Source organism: Elephas maximus, chromosome 4, assembly GCF_024166365.1.
Source record: "Elephas maximus indicus isolate mEleMax1 chromosome 4, mEleMax1 primary haplotype, whole genome shotgun sequence".
Lineage (NCBI taxonomy): Eukaryota > Metazoa > Chordata > Mammalia > Proboscidea > Elephantidae > Elephas > Elephas maximus.
In genome coordinates this window covers 122527402-122551598 of record NC_064822.1, presented here as the reverse complement: position 1 = coordinate 122551598, position 24197 = coordinate 122527402, and the positions used below count along the sequence as shown (strand labels likewise).

General features: G+C 38.2%; 1 protein-coding gene across 5 annotated transcripts in view; it reads right to left on the bottom strand.

Moving 5' to 3' along the window:
• Positions 1–24197, bottom strand: part of USP15 (ubiquitin specific peptidase 15) — a 138828-nt gene that overhangs the window by 103878 nt on the left and 10753 nt on the right. For all 5 annotated transcript variants that reach the window (XR_007517251.1, XM_049883753.1, XM_049883754.1 and 2 more), the window contains exon 2: positions 4271–4398. Coding sequence is in view for 4 of the 5 variants with exons in the window: in XM_049883753.1 (XP_049739710.1) it covers positions 4271–4398 (128 nt within the window). In the remaining variant the exon portion in view is untranslated. The remainder of the gene's footprint in view (positions 1–4270; positions 4399–24197) is intronic.

Genomic DNA, 24197 nt, shown 5'->3' with positions numbered 1-24197 from the left:
TGCCAGATGTATCTGTGAAGTATTTTATATTTTTTGATGTTATTGGGTGGCTATGAGTTAGAATCTACTTGACTACAACCAAACCAAAAAAAACCAAACCTACTGCCGTCGATTCGATTACAACTCATAGTGACCCTACAGGACAGAGTAGAACGGCCCTATAGAATTTATTTACAAGGAGTTTTTTGGCAGATTCAAACTGCCGACCTCTTGGTTAGCAGCCATAGCACTTAACCACTATGCCACCAGGGTTTCTTTGACTACAACAGGTTTTTTTAATATTATAAAATTTATTAAAAAAAAAAAATTCAACTTATGTTAGTACACTGTTAGTGTATAAAAATACAACTGATTTTTGTATAATAATTTAACTGATTTTGTATTCCATAAATTTACCTCATTTGTTCTAGTAGCTTTTTTGTAGATTCCTAGGGTTTTCTACATAGACATAGTTAACTATGAATAAACACAAACATCCTTGCCTTTTTCCTGATCTTAGAGGGAGAACATTCAGTATTTTATCACTGAGCATGTCATCTGTACGTTTTTTGTACATACTCATTATTAGTTTGAAGACGTTTCCTTTCTGTTCTAAGTTTGTCGAGTTTTTATCATAAACAAGTTCTGAATTTTGTCAAATACTTTTGCTTTATTTACTGAGATGATTTGAATTACACTGATTTTAAAATATTTAGCCAATCTTGCATCACACTAGGATAAATCTCACTTGTTCACATCATCCCTTTTTATAAACTGTTAAAATTTTGTTAAGAATTTTTACATCTATGTTCATGAGGGGTATTGGTTTAGAAGTCTTCTTGAAATATCTGTTTGGTATCAAGGTAACGATAGTCTCTGTTATGGATTGAATCACACCCCCCCAAAAATACCTGTTGTAAATCCTCATCTCCATACCTGTGGTTATAATCCCACCTGGGAATGGGTTGTCTTTGTTATGTTAATGAAACTAGATTAGTGTAGGGTGTATCTTCAGTCAATCTCTTTTGAGATATAAAAGAGATTAGATAAGCAAGCCAGGGAGCAGAGATGGGGGAAGAAAGATCCCAAGCCATAGAAGATCACCCAGGTGCAGAAGCTCAAGAGACAAGGACCTTCACCCAGAGCTGACACCCTGAATTATGACTTCCAGCCTCCTGAACTGTGAGAAAATAAATTTGTTAAAGCCACCACTTGTGGTATTTCTGTTATAGCATCACTAAATAACTAAGACGGTCTCCTAGTATTCCTTCCCAATTTACTGGAAGAGTTTTTGTAAAATTGGTATTAGTTTTACCTTAAATGGTTGCTAGAATTTACCATTTGGTGTGGGAAATTTTTAAACTTCAAATTCAGTATCTTTAATTGCTATAGGGTTATTCAGGTAATTTATCCTTTTGGAATGATCTTTGGTATTTGAAGTCTTCTAAAAAACTGTCTTTTTCATCTAATTTGTTAAATTTATTGGTATAAAGTTCACAATATTCCTTTTAATATTTGTTGATTCTGTACTGATGTCCTCTCTCTTATTCTTGATATTGGTAATTGTGTCTTTATTGTTTTTCTACCGATCAGCCAGACTAGATATTTATCAATTTTAATGATCTTCACAAAGAACCGACTTTTGGTTTCATCAATTTTCTTCTTTATTCTATTTTATTCTGATCTTTATAATCTCCTTTCTTCTGTTTACTTTAGGTTTAACTCATTCTTTTTTATGGTTTATTAAGTTGGAATCCGAAGTCATTGATTTGAGACTTTTCTTCTTTTCTTTATAGATATTCAGTGCTATAAATTCCCCTCTACATATTATTTAAGCTTCATCTCCAAATTTTGATTTGTTGTGTTTTCATTTTCATGTAATTCAAAATACTTCCTAATTTACCTTTTGATTTCTTCTTTGACCTATGGGTTATGTAGAAGTGTATGATTTAGTTTCCAAATATCTGAAAATTTTCCAGGTATCTGTTATTTTTAATTTATCCCATTGTGGAAAGAAAATATACTTTTTATGACTTGAATCCTTAAATTTATTGAGACAGTTCTATGTTCCAGGATATGGTCTATGTTGGTAAATGTTCTCAATGCACACTTGAAAAGAACTTTTATTCTGCTGTTGTTCAGTGAAGTGTTCCACAAATGCCAATTTAAGTCAACCGCGTTGACAGTGTTGTTCAAGTCTTCTATATTATTATTAATTTTCTCTCTACTTTTCTATCAAGTATCAGAAGAATAGTGGTAAAGTATCCATATATAACTGGATATTTTTCTATTTCTCTTTGCAGTTCTATCAATGTTTGCTTCATATATTTGCAAGCTATGCTAACAGGTGTGTAAATGTTTAGGGTTATTTTGTTCTCTTGATGAATTGTCCTGTCCCATTTATTATTACAATGTTCTGTGAGTCAGAAGTTCGGATGGGCTTGATTGAGTTTCCTGCTTAGGGCCTCACAGGCTGAAGTCAAGATGCTGGATGGGCTACTCTTAACTGAAGGCTCTGGGGGAGAATCCACTTCCAAGATCTTCCAGATTGTTGACAGAACTCAATTCCTTGTGGCTGTAGGTCTGAGGTCTCTGTTTCCTTGCTGGCTGTCAGCCCTTTCCTTAGGGGTCACTTTCCTTCTTTCTCACAGGTTTTTTTTTTTTTTTTTCTCACATGGTCCAGCAAGAGTGTAAGGAGTCCTTCTCATGCTCTGAATCTCGAACTTCCTCTTCTGCCACTAGCCAGGGAAAACTCTCTGCTTCAAAAAGGCTCCTGTTACTAGATTAAACTCACCTGCATGATCTGCCATTTGCTATATAATGATCTTGGAAGTGATTTTTCATCCTATTCACAGGTTCCACCCACACTCAAAAGGGAGAGCATTATACAAGAGTGAGGGTTTTGGGGAATTATTCTTAGAATTCTGCTCACCACAGCATGGCATATTTATTTCGAGCTTTTACTTCTGATATATTTAAAGTAGGTTTGCTAAACACAGCACATAGTTTGGTCTTCTATCTAATCTTACAGTCTGTACCTTAAATAAATCTACCATCTTGCTATTTGTTTTTCATTTCTCCCATCAGTTCTTTGCTCCCCTTTCCAACCTTCTTTTTGATTTTTAAAAGATTAATATTTCTCCTCATTGTGGGTTGTATTTTCCTGCTACTTTGCATGCCAGGTAATATTTGATTGGATCCCACACATCACAAATTTTATGTTGTTGTACGCTATATATTTTTGTATTCCTATAAGTACTCTTGAGTTTTGTTCTGAGACAGTTATTTAGATATGGTTTGATGCTTTCAGGTTAAGCAGGACCAGAACAACTTTTAGTCTAGAATTAATTTTGTCCCGTACATATGCAAAACCATTCTCACTACTAATCTACCCTGTGAACTATGAGATTTTCCTTTTTGTATGCTGGAACACTATTCCTGGTCCTATATAAATCCCAAAGATTGTTCCGTCTAATCCTTTCAGGTTATTCTTTCCCTGGTGCATTCTTACATGCATGTGTTGACTAACAGCTGAAGTCTTGAGAGAGACCCTCTGCAGATTTCCAGGTCTTTCTGCATTGTTTGCTCTCCTCTGGGACTGTACCCTGAAAACTCTAGCAGCCTTGGGCTCCACCAGTGTTTCCCTTCCCTGTGCTGTGTCTTGGAAACTCTCTCAAAGAGGTAAGATGAAGCAAACATAGGGCTCATCTTGTTTATTTCCCATCTCCTGGGGATCACTGTCCTTTGTTGCCTGCTGTCATATGTTTTGAAAACTACTGTGTCATATATTTGTTAGCTTTTTAGTTTATTCAGATAGAAGGCTAAATTCTGTCCCTGTTAATCATCTTGGCCAGAAGTGAAAATTCTGGCACTTACGTTTTATTTTCTTTAAATAAAATACAATGGAAGGTATAGAGGGGCTGGCAAGTACTGGGAGTTGTAGAAGCTTAATGTAAAAATTCAGGAACGTAAACATGTATCAGTGCTGCCCAACTTTAAAAAAATATCATGCGTCCGTTAGAAAAAACACTTCCCCAAAATAAGATAGTATTTTCCAATTTACATTCTTCATTAAAAGGTTTAGACAATAAACCCTTAATATACCATAAATGAAAAACAAAATCTGCCAGGATGCGGAGTAATAATTATGACAGGATAATGTGAGTTCCTTAGACCAAATTTATAATGCAAAGAAATTCCTAACTTATCAATTTATTTACATTAACATTTTCCATATTACATTCACTGAAGTTAACACTTTCACAATTTGACTAAAGAAGGAAATCACGACCTTTCAGAAGTCCAGAGTTATCAATGGGTCCAGGGTATACATTTTGATCTCCCATTTGATATTTGTCCCAACTGTCAAAACCAACATATTTTTTCCACTGTTTGAACCAGCGACTATCAACTAGGTACCTAGAAAAGAAAAAAAGAAATCAGTTAAGAAAAATATCTGGAAATACAAGGAACATCAAAAGAGCCATCTATTTTTGGCACTTCTTTTATATTACAGCTCATGCCTACTTCAAATGATTATTGAGAATAACTCTAACGCCACTTAGTATTTGGAAGAAAAATACTTATGTAAAGTATTACTTCTATTGTTCTATAAATCTCTACCACTTGAAGACAAGTACTACCATACACATTAAAAAAAAAAATCCCTAACTGTGCTTAAAAAAAAAAAGAAAAAGGCAAGGTACGTACATCTACTCCTCACTTGACTGACAGAGTGGCTGCAAAAATGGGCTCAAGCATAACAACGCTCATGAGCATTGCAGGACTAGGCAGGGTTTTGTTCTGTCGTACACAGGGCTGCTATGAGTCAGAACCGACTCAACGGCACCTAACAATAACAACACTCCTCACTCATCAACTATCTCATTATCCGGCATTTTGCATTTATGACGATAATAAAAAAATCTACCACGTCACTATTTTGCACATTAACGATGCACATCTGGCAGTAACGAGCGCCGAAGTGCAAGCCAAGAGTAACGCTGTCTGTGATGACTAAGGTTACGTGTCAACTTGGCTGAGGCATGATTCTCAGTGGTTTGGCAGCTATGTAATGATTTAGTCATCCTCCATTTTTGCATAACATTGATTTTTCACCCAATGACCTGGTCTTTGGAACCTAAACATGTTGATAAGTGACGAGTGGTGAGGAGTGGGTATAATAAGTATTCAATAAAATACCTATCAATGGAAGAAAAACTTAAGTAGTAATCATACCTATCAAAAGAAAATTTAAAATACAAAGTGGTAAAATATAAAGAAATATGAAAATGGTTCTCTTGTAAGAAACCTGCAAACACAGTATGTTCATTTTTACACATTTTCCTGTATATATCTTTTTGGGGATAGGGAAAACTGGTTATTAAAAGGTTTGAAAGGTTGATTATAATAATTATAATAAATCTTTTAAAAAATTTTAAAACAATTAGCTTCTTTACCAACAAATGTTAATAATAATACTGTCTCTGTTCCTCACATAGTAGTAAAATCTGCGGGGGTAAGCAGCATTGGTTTCTGATCGATTCAAAAGTGTGACACATGAAGTACCATAAGCATTACTGAAACTATATTCATCTTATTTTCCAATACCCAGAATTAACTTCTCATCAATCAAAATAAAGGTTTATTAGCAAAGAAAGCATAAAAAACATAAATCTAGAAGACTTTACAAATTTATTCTGACTCTATCATGAAATATTGCTGTGCTACTGGTTCATAATTCTTTTAAATTTATTTTCCAGAAACCTTTTCCCCACATTTTACCAGGTACAATGGCAAAAAAAATCAAAAGTACAGGTTAATGAGCTGTTTAAAAATCATATTGTAATAATATAGGTAACAAATTTTTTAGGAGATCACCTTTCTAATATTTCTGCACTTACTACACACAGTACTATAAGAATGAAAACCTACAGTTATGTATGAAAGCAGCTGAAGCAAAGGCAGTGAACTAACAAAAGCTTACAATTTTTAAAGAATATTTATCAGTACTTTGATACCTATGGGTGGGTATGAAGTATTGGCTATGTACTAGTAAATACTCCAAACCCACTGTCAGGGTTATATAACTGAAAACCTCCAATTTAAGATTTGTGAGAAAAAAAGAGCTGAGGACTAAGTCTTCAGAAAAACATTTTTTTTTTCTCTAAAATAAAATATGCTAGACTAGCAATGGTTTTATGCATTAAATTGACAATAAGGAAAATTATAGTTAATTGTATATCATCCACTAAAACAATGCTTATGCTTCCTCCCTTGCCTTTTTAAACAAGATACTCTGACATTTTATTTGGTTTCCTGCAAAGAAATGTCTCACTATGTGGCATTTGTTCTATTCCATCCATATATTTGTCTATCCTTGTGCCAATTTCATAATGTCTTAATTACTTTAATCTTGGTGTTTTTTAGGCCAAGTCCCTCCCTCCCCCCAGCTTGTTGTTGTTCTTGCAAATTGTCTTAGCTATCCTTGGCTATCTGCTTTTTCATAAAACTTTTAGAATCAGTTTATCAAGTTCCACAAAAAAACTCTATTAAGATTTTTACTGGAATTGCACTGAACTTGTAATTTGGGAAGAACTGCCATCTTTATAATATGAAGTCTTCTCATGTACAGGCATGGCAGATCTCTCCATTTACTCAGGTATTATTTAATGTCTTTCATTAAAGTGTTATCATTTTTTCCCATAAAGATATTATACCCACTCCTCACTTATCGACATGGTTAGGTTCCAAAGACCAGATCATTATGCGAAAATCATAGTTATGCAAAAATGAATGACCACATCAAATCACAAAAAGCAGGATGACTACATCATTACATAGCTGCCAAATTGCATCACTATATAACAGCCAAAAAACTGAGAATCATTGTCCAGTCTTGCTGACACATAATCTTAACCATCAAAGCTAGAGTTACTCTTGTCTTACAACTCGGCATCTGTTACAGCCAAGACATACACTATTAATGCACAATACGGTTGGATAGATTTTTTACTATTGTCGTTAATGTGAAATGTCGGATAATGAGTCGATAAGTAAGGAGTAAGTGTACTTATTTTTGTTATGATTTATCCCTAGGAACCTTATAGGTTTTTGCTATTCTGAATTTTACTTTTTTTTTCTTTAATCATGTTTTATAACTGTTGTTGATGCACAGAAATGATTAATTTTATAAACTGCTTACTCTTATATCCAGTAGCCTGCTACACTCTTAATTCTATTTCTTTGTAGATTCTCTTGGACTTTTCTATGTAAAAGGTCAAAGTGCTGCAAATAATATGTTTTATCTTTTCCTTTCTAATTCTATTCCTACCTTTCTTACCTAATCATTGGCTGAAGGAGCCCTGGTGGTACTCAGCTGCTAAAGATCAGTGGTTTGAACCCACCAGTGGCTCTGTGGGAGAAAAGACCTGCTGGTCTGCTCCCATGAAGATTAAAACCAAAAAACAAAACCCAGTGCTGTCGAGTCGATTCCGACTCATAGCGACCCTATAGGACAGAGTAGAACTGCCCCATAGAGTTTCCAAGGAGCGCCTGGCGGATTCGAACTGCCGACCCTTTGGTTAGCAGCTGTAGCACTTAACCACTACACCACCAGGGTTTCCCATGAAGATTACAGCCTAGGAAATCCTATGGGCAGCTCTACTCTGTCATATAGGATCTCTAAGAGTCAGAATTGACTTGATGGCACATAACAACTATTACTGACTAGGACTTCTAAAATAATACAGGTGAAGAGACTGAAAACATCATTGGTCTCCATTTTAATGGAAATAATTTTAAAGTTTTACCACTATGTAAGATATTCGCAGTATGTTTTTGATAAATACTGTTTATTAAGTTCAAGATGTTCCCTTCTATTCAACATTTGTTTAGACCATCACGAATAAGTGATAAATGTGATAAAAAATTTTATGAACTTATCAAGATTTTTCTCCTTTACTTTGCTGTACAAAATTAAAGAAGCTTTTGTTCTTCTAGGAGCCCTGGTAGCACAGTGGTTAAAGTGACTGACTGCTAACCAAAAGGTCCACAGTTCAAAACCACCAGCAACTCTGTGGGAGAAAGATGTGGCTATCTGCTTCCGTAGAGACTTATAGCCTCAGAAACTCTATGGGGTCGTTATGAGTCAGAAAAGACAGCAGTGGGCTTTACTTTGGTTTTTCTTCTTCCATTTTCCAAAAAAAGTAGTTTACAAGGACAGGGAATATCTGTTCCTTGAAGATTTGGTAGTACTTGCACATAAAACTGTTTGGGTATGCTCACTTTTGGGAGGGTAGATAATAATAACTCCCAATAATTTTCATAAGTACTTACTGGCTTTTGCTTTGAAAAGGGACATGCACATTCCTCAATTAATTTCCATAAACAATTAATGACATATGCATAGAAAATGGAAATACAGACTTGACATAACAATACCACTATAATTTAAAGTGTCACTTATAAAGCTTACATTAAAAATTATTTGTGGAACAGCAACAAAATTCTACTTATATTTACTTGAGATATTTTTAAAAGATGGAATTTCATCTATTAAAGGGCTTAGTAAATCCTATACAGTTATATTGGAGGTTTGTACTTGACAGTATCCATCTGCTGCCATAAATTTGTAGGTCAACTCCTTTCACTAGATCTTGAAATGGCTACTTTCTGTATAATGATACTATCAGATGAAACTTTTCCATTTGATGAATATTTTTCAACACTTCCTTCAATTGAAAAAAGGTATCATGTCTCTATCAAAGGCCATCTTTATCTTTTTATAGAATTTTGTGGCAATGAAACACCAGGTAAATAGAAAAAATAGGAACATCTACTTCAGAAATAATGTGTAGTCTTGTTAGGTATATGTATGAAAAGCAACAAGATCAGATGGAGTAGACAAATGAAAAAAATTCTATTTTAAGGCATTTTTATAGATTTGCTGTACTATAAAAACTCTACCCCTAATTTATGAAACCTGCCAAAATTCTAAGAGTTCTCAATCTGAACACAGAAAGTGTGGAACAGAATCAATAAATCATAAAGACTACAAATAAGTGAACAAAGACCTGAATTTATACACCCTCAACAGCACTCTTTATCCTTGGTATCCCATCAGGGTCCAGATTTTAGCTTTTGAGTTCTTTTTTAAAGTTACAACTCTCTGTAAAGATTGATATTTCACGACTTTTGTTCTTCCTTAGGAGTCCTGGTGTGGCATCAACGGTTAAGCACTTTACTAGTTGAATGACTGGTAGTTCGAACCCACCCAGAGGTGCCTCGAAGACAAGCCTGGCAATCTGCTTCGAAAAAGCCACACCCTTGAAAACACTATGGAGCAGTTCTACTCTGCATACATCAGGTCTCCGTGAAACAGAACCGACTCGATGGCAACAAGAACATTCTTTCTTATCTCTAAGAAATATCAGGAGCCCTGGTCTGGTCTGCTCCTGCCTACCTAGCATTACTTTTCTTTGTGTTGAGATTCAGCTACAAGAACCCAAGAGCCTTCTTTCAGTTCTTTGACAGACCATTTTCCTGTCAAAAAAGGTTACTTCTGCCTAGAATATTCCCCTATTCTCCTCAACAGCTAGTTAACTGCTATTATCTCTCAGATAGCTTAAATGTCACTTTCTCAAGGAAGTCGTCCATAAATCCCCCCAGTTTGGAAGAGGAAGAACAAGGTGGCAATCTCAGTCTACTAGATATCAAGACTCTTTATCAGGCAGTACAAATTATTTTTAATAATAATAAAATTTTTAACATTTGGGCTCTACTCTTGGGCCGGGTGCATACTTCTAAGCACTTTCATGTATTGGCTCATTTACTCCTTATATATAAAAAAAAATAAGCTACCCATAAAACCAAAAACCAAATCCATCGCCATCGAGTTGATTCCGACTCATAGTGACCTTATAGGACAGAGTAGAACTGCCCCATAAGGTTTCCAAGGAGTTGCCATGGTGGATTTGAACTGCCCACCTCTTAGTTGGCAGTCATAGCTCTTAACTGCTTCGTCACCAGGGCTCCAACATGAAGTAGGTATTATCATAATTTCATAGATGAGGTATAGAGGCACTGAGAAATTAACTTGCCCAAGGTTACAAAGTTAGTGGCAGAGCTGAGATTAAAAAAAACGTGAACAAAAAGACCAGTGAAAAACAGCACAAAGAAACAAGAACCAGACTCACATATATGTGGAGATATGCTATATGGCAAAAGCATCATTACAAACTTGTGGGGAATGATGGCTTATCTCTATAAAAAGCACTGGGACAGATGACTATGCAAACGGGAAAAAGAAATTAGACCTCTATCTCACATATGCAAACCCTGGTGGTGTGCTGGTTAAGAGCTACAGCTTATAACCAAAAGGCTGGCAGTTTGAATTCACCAGGCGTTCCCTGGAAACTCTACGGGGCAGTTCTACTCTGTCTCATAGGGTTGCTATGGGTTGGCATCAACTTGACGGCAGTGGGTTTTGGGTCAGGTATCTCACATACGCAATCAGTTCTGCTTTAATGTTTGTTTCAGAAACTTGGATATGTTACAATGTAGATTGATGTATTTGGGAACAATTTGAGTGTAACACGAATTTCAGTATATGTTTAAGCACTATTTCCACAACAAGTAGGGAGAGGACCAGGGTAAGGAAGCAAGATGTCTAGGAACCCAAGAGTCGGAGTCTCTTAAATTTTGTGCCCTAGGGACCTCACCTGCCTTACCCTAGTCCTAGCTCTGTTCCAGATACACTAGGTGAACTCAGAAAATTACCTAGCTGTACTGAGCCACGTAGGAATGCACACACACACCTCTAACACCTGCCTGCTACTTAAATCCGCCTTGTATACTAGGAACCACATCCTCCACATCTGTTGTTATAACTTTCTGGCAGATTTCAGATTACTCTCCCTTCACCACTTCGCAGTAACTCACAAGTTGCAACTCTTCTGAATGCCACTTCCACAAGCAAACTTCTTTTTCAAGGTAAAAAAAACCATCGCTGTCGAGTCGATTCTGACTACAGTCACCCTACAGGGTTTCCAAGGAGCAACTGGTAGATTCAAACTGCTGACCTTTTGGTTAGCAGCCAGAGCTCTTAATAGTTGTGCCACCAAGCCTCCTTTCAAGGTAAAGTGACATATTTATTGTAGTATTTATGTATTTTGTAATCATATGACATATATAATACCGGGTTACCATTTTTAGGTGTTTTTTTTTAACGTGTTACTGACAAAGCTTTTGAGTGTTGTGCCCCAACTCTCTTTTTCCTATATGCCCTGTGGTTTTTATTGTGTGATTTTACACAGCATGGAACACATGCCACATTACACCAGAAGGAACTGTACAAAAGTAAATTCCAGATGAACTAAAAACCTAAATGTGAAAATAAAAGTATAAATTTTTTAAATATAGGAGAAAATCTTTGTTACCTTAGAATATACAAAGTGTTAAGACAAAAAGCAAAAACATCTTAAAGAAAACTTGCTGTTAAAAATGAAAAGCTTCTGTTCAACAAAAGACACCGCAAAGCCCAAGTAAAGCGATAAGATACAGACTGGGGAAAATACTTATACTGCATATAACCAATAAAGGATTAGACTCCAGAATATACAAACAACTCCTTTAAATTAGTTTTAAAAATAAAAAATGGAAAATTTACAGGATATGAATCAGAACAAAAAAACCAAACCCAGTGCCGTCGAGTCGATTCTGACTCATAGCGACCCTATGGGACAGAGTAGAACTACCCCATAGAGTTTCCAAGGAGCGCCTGGCGGATTCGAACTGCCGACCCTTTGGTTAGCAGCCGTAGCACTTAACCACTATACCACCAGGGTTTCCCAGTGAATCAGAAGAGCCTTTAAACGTGTGAAAGATGCTCAACCTCATTAGCAACGGGGAAAATGCAAATTAACACTACAGAGACCTATGGTATCATTCCCAGGAAGTAAACACAAGCACATGCACATTGGTCGCCGATCCCAAAGGTGGTGAAGATGTGTAGGGGAGCCAGGACTGGTACACTCACTGCCTGCTGGTGGGAGGACGTGCAGGGGAGCCGGGACTGGTACACTCACTGCCTGCTGGTGGGAAGACGTGCAGGGGAGCCGGGACTGGTACACTCACTGCCTGCTGGTGGGAAGACGTGCAGGGGAGCCGGGACTGGTACACTCACTGCCTGCTGGTGGGAAGACGTGCAGGGGAGCCGGGACTGGTACACTCACTGCCTGCTGGTGGGAAGACGTGCAGGGGAGCCGGGACTGGTACACTCACTGCCTGCTGGTGGGAAGACGTGCCGGGGCGCCGGGACTGGTACACTCACTGCCTGCTGGTGGGAAGACGTGCCGGGGAGCCGGGACTGGTACACTCACTGCCTGCTGGTGGGAAGACGTGCAGGGGAGCCGGGACTGGTACACTCACTGCCTGCTGGTGGGAAGACGTGTTGGGGAGCCGGGACTGGTACACTCACTGCCTGCTGGTGGGAAGACGTGTTGGGGAGCCGGGACTGGTACACTCACTGCCTGCTGGTGGGAAGACGTGTAGGGGAGCCGGGAGTGGTACACTCACTGCCTGCTGGTGGGAAGACGTGCAGGGGAGCCGGGACTGGTACACTCACTGCCTGCTGGTGGGAAGACGTGCAGGGGAGCCGGGACTGGTACACTCACTGCCTGCTGGTGGGAAGACGTGTTGGGGAGCCGGGAGTGGTACACTCACTGCCTGCTGGTGGGAAGACATGTAGGGGAGCCAGGACTGGTACACTCACTGCCTGCTGGTGGGGCGTGAAGTGGAGAAACATGTGGGAATACCTATTAAAGATGCACACCATACAATTATTTAATGCCACTGCTAAGTTTCTACCCTATAGAAATCCCTGAACATACGAGAATAAAACTAAAAGAGTATGTCCTACAGCATAATTTATAAGAATAATAATTTGGAAAAAAAGCTAATATTCATTACTCATACTATGGAATACATTAAAAATTGAAATGAAACATAGAACTGCATGTATTAACATGGATAAATCTCAAAAATACAATGCTGAGTAAAAAAAAAAGTTAAAAAAGAACACATACAAAATAAACAAACATATTAACATAAATACAAATATAGTTTAACTACAGAAGTTTTTATGAAGCCTTGGTGGTGTAGTGGTTAAGAGCATGGCTGCTGACCAAAGGATCAGCGGTTCGAATCCACCAGCTGCTCCTTGGAAACCCTATAGGGCAGTTCTACTCTGTCCGATAGGGTTGCTATGAGTCAGAATTGACTCGACAGTGAGTTTGGTTTTGAAGGCTGCTGGGAATACCTCCCATGATTATTGGGAGGATCAAATACATGTGAAATGCTCAATAAATCAGAAACTTACTTAAAAATTTGTTATTCTGAGCATTTCAAAAAGGTCTAAATTTTATGGTGCTAAATATGCTAAAGACATCAAGAAAGATAATTTGTATTGTTGCCTGAACAGAGTAACTTCCAATAGCTCCAGAAAGTGGCGTGCACAAAACAAGCCACCATTCCTGATTTCTCAGCCCCTTGCAGATGTAGGATGGTAGCCTGCATTCCTGGAGTGGCTGCTGGTGCCAGGGAATGCAGCAAAGACACTGCCCTCCAAAAATTTGGGCTTGTGCATTTTGGTCTGACTATTCCCTGAGGGACCAGCACAGATACTGACCTTTGTTTTGACATTGTTTTGTTTCAGCCCCTTTGTGCCAAGCAGCTATGAGATTTAAAGAAAAAGGCACCCTTTTTTCGGTGGGTAGGAGAGATACAAACATTTAAAGAAGTATCTGTCAGGTCACTTGCTGATGACAGAAATAATGGAACGAAAGTGCTAGTGAGCACACCCAACAAGGAATACATACTTTGCAAAAACAGTCTAGAAAGGTCACTAAAACAACAGATGATTACAGCCTTCCACAAGCAAAAATCAGCAATCCCTGATGAAAGGGAGAATCTGATTTCCAATACTCAAAATGGCCAGCTCTCAAAATATTACAAAACATACAAGGAATAGGTAAGTACAGATCATTCACAGGAAAAAAGGAACTTGACAGAAAGCACTGGAAGCCTAGACATTGGAATTACTAGTCAAAGACATTAAGTCAATTGTCTTAAATATGCTCAGTGAGCTAAAGGAAAAAAAAAAAAAAAAAGCACGGACAAAAAGAAAACCAGGAGAACAATATATGAACAAATACATCTCAGTGAAGAGATAGAAATTACAAAAAAGAACCAGGTAAAACTTCTGGTTATAAAAAGTACAATAGCTGAATAAATTTACTAGAGGGTTTCACTAGTGTTCAATGTGTCAAATCTATTCTTGAGATGGTCTCCAAATTCAGGTGGGATATACTCAAGGTCATATTTTGGCTCTCGTGGACTTCCTCTGATTTTCCTCAGTTTCAGCTTGAACTTGCATATGAGCAATGGATGGTGTGTTCCACAGTCAGCCCCTCGCCTTGTTCTGACTGATGATATTGAGCTTTTCCATTGTCTGTTTCCACAGATGTAGTCAATTTGATTTCTGTGTGTTCAATCTGGCAAGGTCCATGTGTATAAAAAAGTAGCCACTTATGTTGGTGAAAGAAGGTATTTGCAATGAAGAAGTCGTCGGTCTTGCAAAATTCTATCATTCGCTCTCTGGCATTATTTCTATCACTAAGGCCATATTTTCCAACTACCGATCCTTCTTCGTTTCCAACTTTCACATTCCAATCGCCAGTAATTATCAATGCATCTTGACTGCATATTCAATCAATTTCAGACTGCAGCAGCTGATAAAAATCTTCCATTTCTTCATCTTTGGCTCTAGTGGTTGGTGCGTAAATTTGAATAATAGTCGTATTAACTGGTCTTCCTTGTAGGCATACGGATATGATCCTATCACTGACAGCGTTGTACTTCAGGATAGATCTTGAAACATTCTTTTTGACGATGAATGCAACACCATTCCTATCCAACTTGTCAATCCCAGCATAGTAGACTATATGATTGTCCAATTCAAAATGGCCAAAACCAGTCCACTTCAGCTCATTAATGCCTAGGATATCGATGTTTATGCATTCCATTTCATTTTTGACGATTTCCAATTTTCCCAGATTCATACTTTGTACATTCCAGGTTCTGATTATTAATGGATGTCTGCAGCTGTTTCTTCTCATTTTGAGTCGCGCCACGTCAGCAAATGAAGGTCCCGAAAGCTTTACTCCATCCACGTCATTAAGGTCAACACTACTTTGAGGAGGCAGCTCTTCCCCAGTCATCTTCTGAGTGTCTTCCAACCTGGGGGGCTCATCTTCCAGCACTATATCAGACAATGTTCTGCTGCTATTTATAAGGTTTTCACTGGCTAATGCTTTTCAGAAGTAGACTGCTGGGTCCTTCTTCCCAGTCTGTCTTAGTCTGGAAGCTCAGCTGAAACCTGTCCTCCATGGGTGACCCTGCTGGTATCTGAATACCAGTGGCATAGCTTCCAGCATCACAGCAACATGCAAGCCCCCACAGTACGACAAACTGACAGACACGTGGGGGGATCAGTTCCTGGAGAAGTTCTGGAAATGGTGGTGCAAATGGCTGGGCATTTGACTGCTAGCTGAAGGGTTGGCAGTCCGAACCCACCCAGAGGTGCTTTGGAAGTAAGGACTGGTGATCTGCTTCCAAACAGTCCATCATGCTTGGCAGAGTACAGGGTCAGTGGAAAAGAGGAAGACCCTCAACGAGGTGGATTGACACAGTGACTGCAACAATGAGCTCAAGCATAACAATGATTGTAAGGATGGTTCAGGACCAGGCAGTGTTTCATCCTGTTGTGCATAGGGTCGCTATGAGTCGGAACCGACTCAACGGCACCTAACAACAACAAGAGGGTTTCAATGGCAGATTTGAGCAGGCAGAACAATCAGTAAACCTGAAGATAAGGCAATTGAAATTACATAGTCTGAGGAGCAGAAAGAAAACAGAATGAGGAAAAATGAACAGACCCTGAGAGACCTGAGGGACGACAGCATGAAGTGTACCGACATACGCGTCATAGGAATCCCACAAGGAGAGAGATAAAGGGGAAGAAAAATACTTGAAAAAATAATGGCCCAAAGCTTCCCAAATCTGATGAAAGACATGAACATACACATCCAATAAGTTCAACAAACTCCAAACAAAAAACAAAACCAAACTCGTTGAGTTGATTCTGACTCATGGTGAGCCCATGTGTTACAGACTAGAAGTTAGCTCCATATGGTTTTCTTGGCTGTAATCTTTATGGAAGAGATCACCAGGCCTTTCTTCCACTGCACCCCTGGATGGGTTCGAAACACCAACCACTTGATGAGTAGTCAAGTTCAAACTGATTATGTCATGCAGGGTACTCCAAGCGAGATAAACTCAAAGAGAACCGTGCCAAAACATTCTAATCAAACAATTGAAAACAAAAGAGAAAATCTTGAGAGCAGTAAGACAGAAGCAACTCTGCATGTACAAGGGATCCTGAGTAAGATTAACAGCTGATTTCTGATCATAAATCAGGAAGGCCAGGAGGCTGTGGGAAGATACATTTAAAATCCTGAAATAAAAAAAAATTGTCAACTAAGAATCCTACCCATCAAAAATGGGGAAATTAAGACATTTCCAGATAAACCAAAGCTGAGGGAATTTTTTTACTCATAGGTTTGCCCTACAAAAAACGTTACAGGGAGCCCTTAAGGCTGAAAGGAAAGGACACTAGACAGTAACTCAAAGCCATGTATACCAATGTTCACAGCAGCATTATTCACAACAGCCAAAAGATGGAAATAATCCAAGTGTCCATCAACTGATGAATGGATAAACAAAATACTGTATAAAAATGTAATGGAATATTATTCAGTTATAAAAAGAAATGAAGTTCTGATACATGCTACAATATGGATGAACCTTAAAAATATTATGCTGAGTGAAATAAGTCAGACACAAAATGAAAAATAATGTATAATTCCACTTTTATAAAATATCTAAACCAAACCCACTGCCATTGAGTCGATTCTGACTCATAGTGACCCTACAGGACAGAGCAGAGCTGCCCCATAGAGTTTCCAGGGAGTGCCTGGTGGATTCAAACCGTCAACCTATTGGTTAGCAGTCATAGCTCTTAACCACTACGCCATCAGGGTTTCCATAAGATATCTAAACCAAACCGAAAAACCAAACCCAGTGCCATCGAGTCGATTCTGACTCACAGCGACCCTACAGGACAGAGTAGAACTGCCCCATAGAGTTTCCATGGAGCACCTGGAAGATTCGAACTGCCGAACCTTTGGTTAGCAGCCGTAGCACTTAACTACTACGCCACCAGGGTTTCCATAAGACATCTAGATTAGGCAAATTCACAGAGACAGAAAGTAGATTAGAAGTTACCAAGGGCTGAGGAGTGGGGGTGGGGTAGGGAAGAAGGAGCATTACAGTTTAGTGGGTAGAGGTTCTATTTGGAGTGATGAAAAAGTTCTGGAAATGGTGGTGCAAATGGCTGGGCATTTGACTGCTAGCTGAAGGGTTGGCAGTCCGAACCCACCCAGAGGTGCTTTGGAAGTAAGGACTGGTGATCTGCTTCCAAACAGTCACAGCCTTAAAAACTCTATGGAACAGTACAACTCTGTGCTCATGGTCACCCGCTGTGAGTCAGAATTGACTCAACGATAGCAACTAACAGCAATGATTTTACAACATCATGAGTGTACTTCATGCCATTACACTGTAAACTTAAAAATGGTTAAGATGGTAAACTTTATTACATATATATTTACCATAATTTTTTTGTAAAAAAGAATTTTAAAAGGCCATAATTTTTTGAGAGGGGAAGATACAAGAGTTTCAAAGTTGTTTGATGTTTTTTCACACACACTAGAAGCAAATTTAAAAAAGACATAGAGCGACCAATAAATGATTTAGAAATAGTTCTAGATATAAAGAAGTTTAAAAACAATATGGGGAAATCCTAATAGCAGGGCTTAGAAAACCACAGGGGCAGTGAAAGCATAGTTCTATTTTTTTTTTGATGAGTACACATCAACTTTCAGATGAACGTCACTGCGTAATACTGCTTAAAATATAATCTAGTATTAAAAAAATAAATCCTACCTTTCTGCAGAGTAGGTATAATACATCCTTTTGAAGGAGAAAGTAGACAAAAATCTCAGTCCAATTCAACACAGCACCATCAATCTCAGAAAAGCATCTATAACTCTCTTTTGCAGAATTAATAACACAAACAATTCCGCATGTAATTCACGTTTATGGCTAATCCCTTTATTTAATGAAATATTGTTTAAATTACACTTGAGTCGTGAGAACATTAAACCATTTTTAATACTAAGGTAATAAAAAAAATAGTGACACTTAATGATGAAGACCAAAGACCACAGCCTTCAGTATGGATTATACCTCAACATAAAGGAAACAAAAATTCTCATAACTGGACTAATAAGTAACTCCATGATAAAAAGAGAAAAGGCTGAGGTTGTCAAGGATTTAATCTGACTTAATTCCACAACCAACACCCAGGGAAGCAGTAGTCAAGAAATCAAAAGACGCCCTGCACTGGGCAGATCAGCTGCAAGAGATCTCTTTCAAGTGTTAAAAAGCAAAGATGTCACCTTGAGTACTAAAGTGCGCCTGACCAAAGCCATGGTGTTTTCAACTGCCTCATATGCATGTGAAAGCTGGACAATGAATAAGGAAGACAGAAGAAGAACTGACACCTTCGAGTTGTGGTGCTGGAGAAGAATACTGAATATACCATGGACTGCCAAAAGAACAAACAAATCTGTCCTGGAGGAAGTACAACCAGAACGCTCCTTAGAAGTAAGGATGGCGAAATTACATCTCACATACTTTGGACATGTTGTCAGGAGGGATAAGTCCCTGCAGAAGGACATCATGCTTGGTAAAGTAGAGGGTCAGTGAAAAAGAGGAAGACCCTCAACAAGATGTACTGACAAAGTGGCTGCAACAATTGGCTCAAGCACAGCAACAATTGTGAGGATGGCACAGGACTGGGCAGTGTTTCATTCTGTTGCGTGTAGGGTCCCTATGAGTTGGAACAGACTTGGTGGCACCTGACAAAAACAAAAATATTGATAATGCCTTAGTTATCTAGCGCTGCTACAACAGAAATACCACAAGTAGATAGCTTTAACAGAAATTTATTTTTTCACACTCTAGGGGGCTAGAAGTGCAAATTCAGTGTGCCAGCTCCAGGGGAAGGCTTTTTCTCTCTGCCGGCTCTTTCTCTGAGGAAAGGCCCTTGTTATCAATCTTCCCCTGGTCTAGGAGCTTCTCAGCGCAGGGACCTTAAGTCCAAAGGACGCGCACTCCTTGGTCTTCTTGCTTGGTGGTAATGAGGTCCCCTCTCTGCTCTGCTTCTCTCTCTTAAATCTCCAAAGAGACTGACTCAAAATAAAACCTAATCTTGCAATCTCAGTTAACATAAAACAAAAAAAAAAAAACCAAACCCAGTGCCATCGAGTCAATTCTGACTCATAGCGACCCTACAGGACAGAGTAGAACTGCCCCATACAGTTTCCAAGGAGCGCCTGGAGGATTTGAACTGCCGACCCTTTGGTTAGCAGCCGTAGCACTTAACCACTACACCACCAGGGTTTCCAGTTAACATAACTGCCTTTAATTCTGCCTCCTTAACATTGTAGAGGTAGGATTTACACAAGGAAATCACAACAGATACAAAATGGTGGACAATCACACAATACTGAGAATCATGGACTAGCCAAGTTGACACACATCATGGGGAGACATAATTCAATCCATAACAGACAATATTTAGTATTTAAAATAATTATAAACCAGGTATTTCACTGACATTTTAAGTACCACAAACTAAAACTCTGAATTTCACTGTTTGAGTAAAAAGTAACCAAAGAAAATGATGATGTTCTTTTAAGTGAACCAATGGCCTGCTCTGCCTTTTTTAAAATGTCTTAATTTTTAGATTTCAGGCATTTCTAACCTATTTTCTGCTCGGTATATTAAATTCACCAGTTAGCAAGCACCAATTTTTATGATCTCTTTTTGCATCTGAACTAAGAGAGAAATTAAGGAACTCAAGAAAGAGGTCAAGTAAAATGTTCTTTAACTAACCATTCAAAATACATATACACTATCACTGCTGAAATACGTATGCCTCCCCATATTAAATACATCCTGCAACCATATTTGACATGTAAGTCAGGATAAGGATATATGAAGCAAGAAGAAAAGAGTAACTAACAATGTTCGACACTGTCACGGTTGTTATGGTATAAAATTCCCTGAGCTTACTTTGTGTAACTTTTACACACTAGAGAAATTGGGTTTGGCATTTAAAAGAGGTAAGAAAACCTGCCTTAAAACTAAAAATCCTTACATCCAACTTTACTTATTTTTTAAAATTATATCATATTACTAAAGTTCAGAAAATAATACAAGCATTCATATATATATTATGCAGCTTAAGGGAATAAATATTACAAGTACAAATGTGGCCCCCTATGGATTCCCTCCCTGTACACAGCCTCACCCTTAACTCAGTATTTATCATTCCATGAATGTTTTTATACTTTTCTTATGTAACTGTATTTCTACAAACGATATATAACACTGTTTTGTGTGCTTTCAAACTTTATTTGAATGGTATTCTATGACTTCTTTCACTTACAAGATAAATTTGGGTTTAGACCTCTTTTAAGATGCCATACCATTTCCAGCTGTTGAAATTGCTGTCCCACCTTCCTCCATAGATATCCTGTAAATGCCTCTTTGATAACTAGTACACTTGCTTTTATGTTCTTAAAATGAACAATGTATTTGTTTGGGGGGCATAAGGGTAGTGGGAGGGAATTTCAAATAAGGGGAAATAAGAAGACAGGCTGCCTAAAGAGAAGCATATCGCTTACATGGGTTAATGAAATACTGACACATACTTAATAATATTTATAAAACAATATTTTGACAACCTAGTATAAACTAATAAGAGTGGAGGGCAAAAACAATCTGGAAAATGAGAAGTTAACTCACACCCCCAGATTTTAAAACCTACTACAAATCTACAATAATAAACACAGTGTGGTACCGGCATAAAAAAAGACATATAGATCAATGGAGTAGAATTGAATGTCTAGAAACAACCCCACGCTTTTACAGTCAATTGATTTTTGACAAGAGTGCCATGGCAATTCTATTGGGAAACAAGTCTTTTAACAAATGGTGCTTAAAAAAAAAAAAACACATGCAGAAGAATGAAATTGGGCTGCTTCCTCACTCTCTACACAAATAACTGAATCAAAGACCTAAATGTAAAAGCTAAATGTAAAACTCTTAGAAGAAATGTAGAAGTAAATCTTCATGACATTGGTTAGGCAAAGCTTTCTTAGATATGACAGCAAAAGCACACACCACAAAAGAAAAAAACAGATAAATTGGGATTCATCAAAATTAAAAACTTTTCAGCATCAAAGGACATTACCGAGAGAGCGAAAAGAAAATCTATAGAATCGATGAAAATTTCTGCAACTCACATATCTGATAAGGGACTTACATCTAGAATATATACAGAACTTTTACAACTCAATTAAAAAAGGATAACTCAACAAAAAAATGGGCAAAGGATGTAAGTACGCAGACATTTCTCCAAAGAAAATATATAAATGGCAAATGAGCATTTGAAAAGATGTTCAGCATCATTAACCACCCAAAAGAAAAAAACCAAAACTGTTGCCATTGAGTCAATTCCGACCATGTTCTACCCCTGGAGTAGAACTAAGCTCCACAAGGTTTTCTTTGCTGCAATCTTTATGGAGACAGGTTTCCAGGCCTTTCTTACATGGTGCCAACTGGGTGGGTTCAAACCACCAACCCTTCCATTAGCAGCCGAACTCAAACTGTTTGTACCACCCAGGGACCTACCTCATCAGCCATCAATGCGATGCAAATCAAAACCACAATGAGATACCACTTCATGCTCACTGCTGTTGTTGTTCATTTTCCTAAAGTCAGCTCTAATTCATGAAGACTTTACTTATAACAACACAAAATGTTGTGTTGGTCCTGTACTATCTTCATGATCCTGTGCCATCTTCATGATCATTGGTACATTTGAGTCCATCGTTGAGACTATTGGATAAATTCATCTCATTGAGGGTTTTCCTGATTTTCATTGGCCTTGTACTTTACTGAGCATGATGTCCTTTTCTAACTGGCCTTTTCTGACGACATGTCCAAAGTAAGCAAGTCCAAGTCTTGCCATTCTTGCCTTTAAGGAACATTCCATTTGTACCTCTTCTAAGACTGTTTTGTTCATTCTTTCGACAGTCCATGGTATATTCAGTATTTTTTGCCAACACCAGAGTTTGAACGCATCAATTCTTCTTATGTCTTCCTTTTTCATTACTCAACTTTCACATGCATATAAACAATCAACTGAGTTGATTCCAACTTACAGTGACCCTACAGGACAGAGCAGAAATAAATGCCCTATAGGGTTTCCAAGGAGTGACTGGTGGATTCCAACTGCCAATCTTTTGGTTATCAGCTGAGCTCTTAACTACCGTGCCACCAGGGCTCCTCACATGCATATGACGGTGATTAAAAAGCCCAAAGCTTGCATCAGACACACCTTAGTTATCAAAGTGACACTTCTGCTTTTTAAAACTTCGAAGAGTTCTTTCAAAGTAGGGTAACCTTTGGTACCTTCATTTGCTGATGTGGCACGACTCAAAATGAGCAATAACAGCAGCCAACATCCATTAGTAACTGGAATGTGAAACATACAAAATGAATCAAGGAAAACTGGAAGTTGTCATTAACAAAATGGAATCATTTAAGATCCATATCCTAGGTGTTAGTGAACTGAAATGGACTGGTATTGATCATTTTGACTCCAACACTCATATGGTCTACTACTACTATGCCGGTAACAAATTAAAGAGTGGTATTACGTTCATCATCAAAAACAAAATTTCAAGATTTACCACACCCACCAATGGCTATAATAAAAAAGACAGAAAATAACAAGTGCTGACAAGATGTAAAGAAATTAGAACCCTCCGGCACAGCTACTAGAAATGTAAAATGGTACTGCTGCTTTGATAAACAGTCTAGCAGTTCCTCAAATAGTTAAACAGAATGACCATTTGACCTAGCAATTCTACTATTAGGTATACACCCACGAGAAATAAAAACATCTACACAAAAATCTGTACACAAATGTCACAGCAGCATTATGGATAATAGCCAAAAACCGGAAACAAATCCAATGTTCACCAACCGATGAACAGACGAAATGAACGCGGTGTCTAGACAACGGCCTATCATTCAGCAACAAGATGGAAGATGAAATGAAGTACTGATACCTACCGTAATATGGAGGAACCTAGAACACGTTGTTTTTAAGGTGCCACAGACTCGACTCTGACTCATACCGACCCTATGTACGACAGAACGAAATACTGCCCTGTCCTGCGCCATCCTCATGATCGTTGTTAAACTCAAGCCCGTTGTTGCAGCAGCTGTGTCAATCCATTTTGTTGAGGGTCTTCCTCGTTTTTCACTAGCACTCTACCCAGCATGACGTCCTTCTCCAGGCACTGATCCCTCCTGACAACATGTCCAACATGAGATGCAGTCTCGCCACCCTTGCTTCTAAGGAGCATTCTGGTTGTGCTTCTTCCAAGACAAATTTGTTCACTCTTTTGGCACTCTATGGTTTATTCAATATTCTTCTCCAATACTACAATTCAAAGACATCAATACTTCTTCGGTCTTCTTTGTTCACTGTCCAGCTTTCACATGCATAGGAGGCAACTGACAATACCATGGCTTGCGTCAGGCACACCCTAGTCTTCAAGGTGACACCTTTACTTTTCAACAGTTTAAAGAGGTCAGATTTGCCCAATGCAGTGCATCTTTTGATTTCTTGACTGCTGATTCCATGGGTGTTGATTGTGGATCCGAGTAAAATAAAATCCCTGATGATTTCAATCTTTTCTCCATTTATTAGGATTTTTGTTTTCTTTATGTTGAGGTATAATCCATACTGAAGACTATGGTCTTTGATCTTCATTGGGAAGTGCTTAGGTCCTCTTCACTTTCAGCAAGCAAGGTTGTGTCATCTGCATATCGAAGGTTGTTAGTGAGTCTTTCTCCAATCCTGATGCCCCAGTCTTCTTCATATAGTCCAGTTT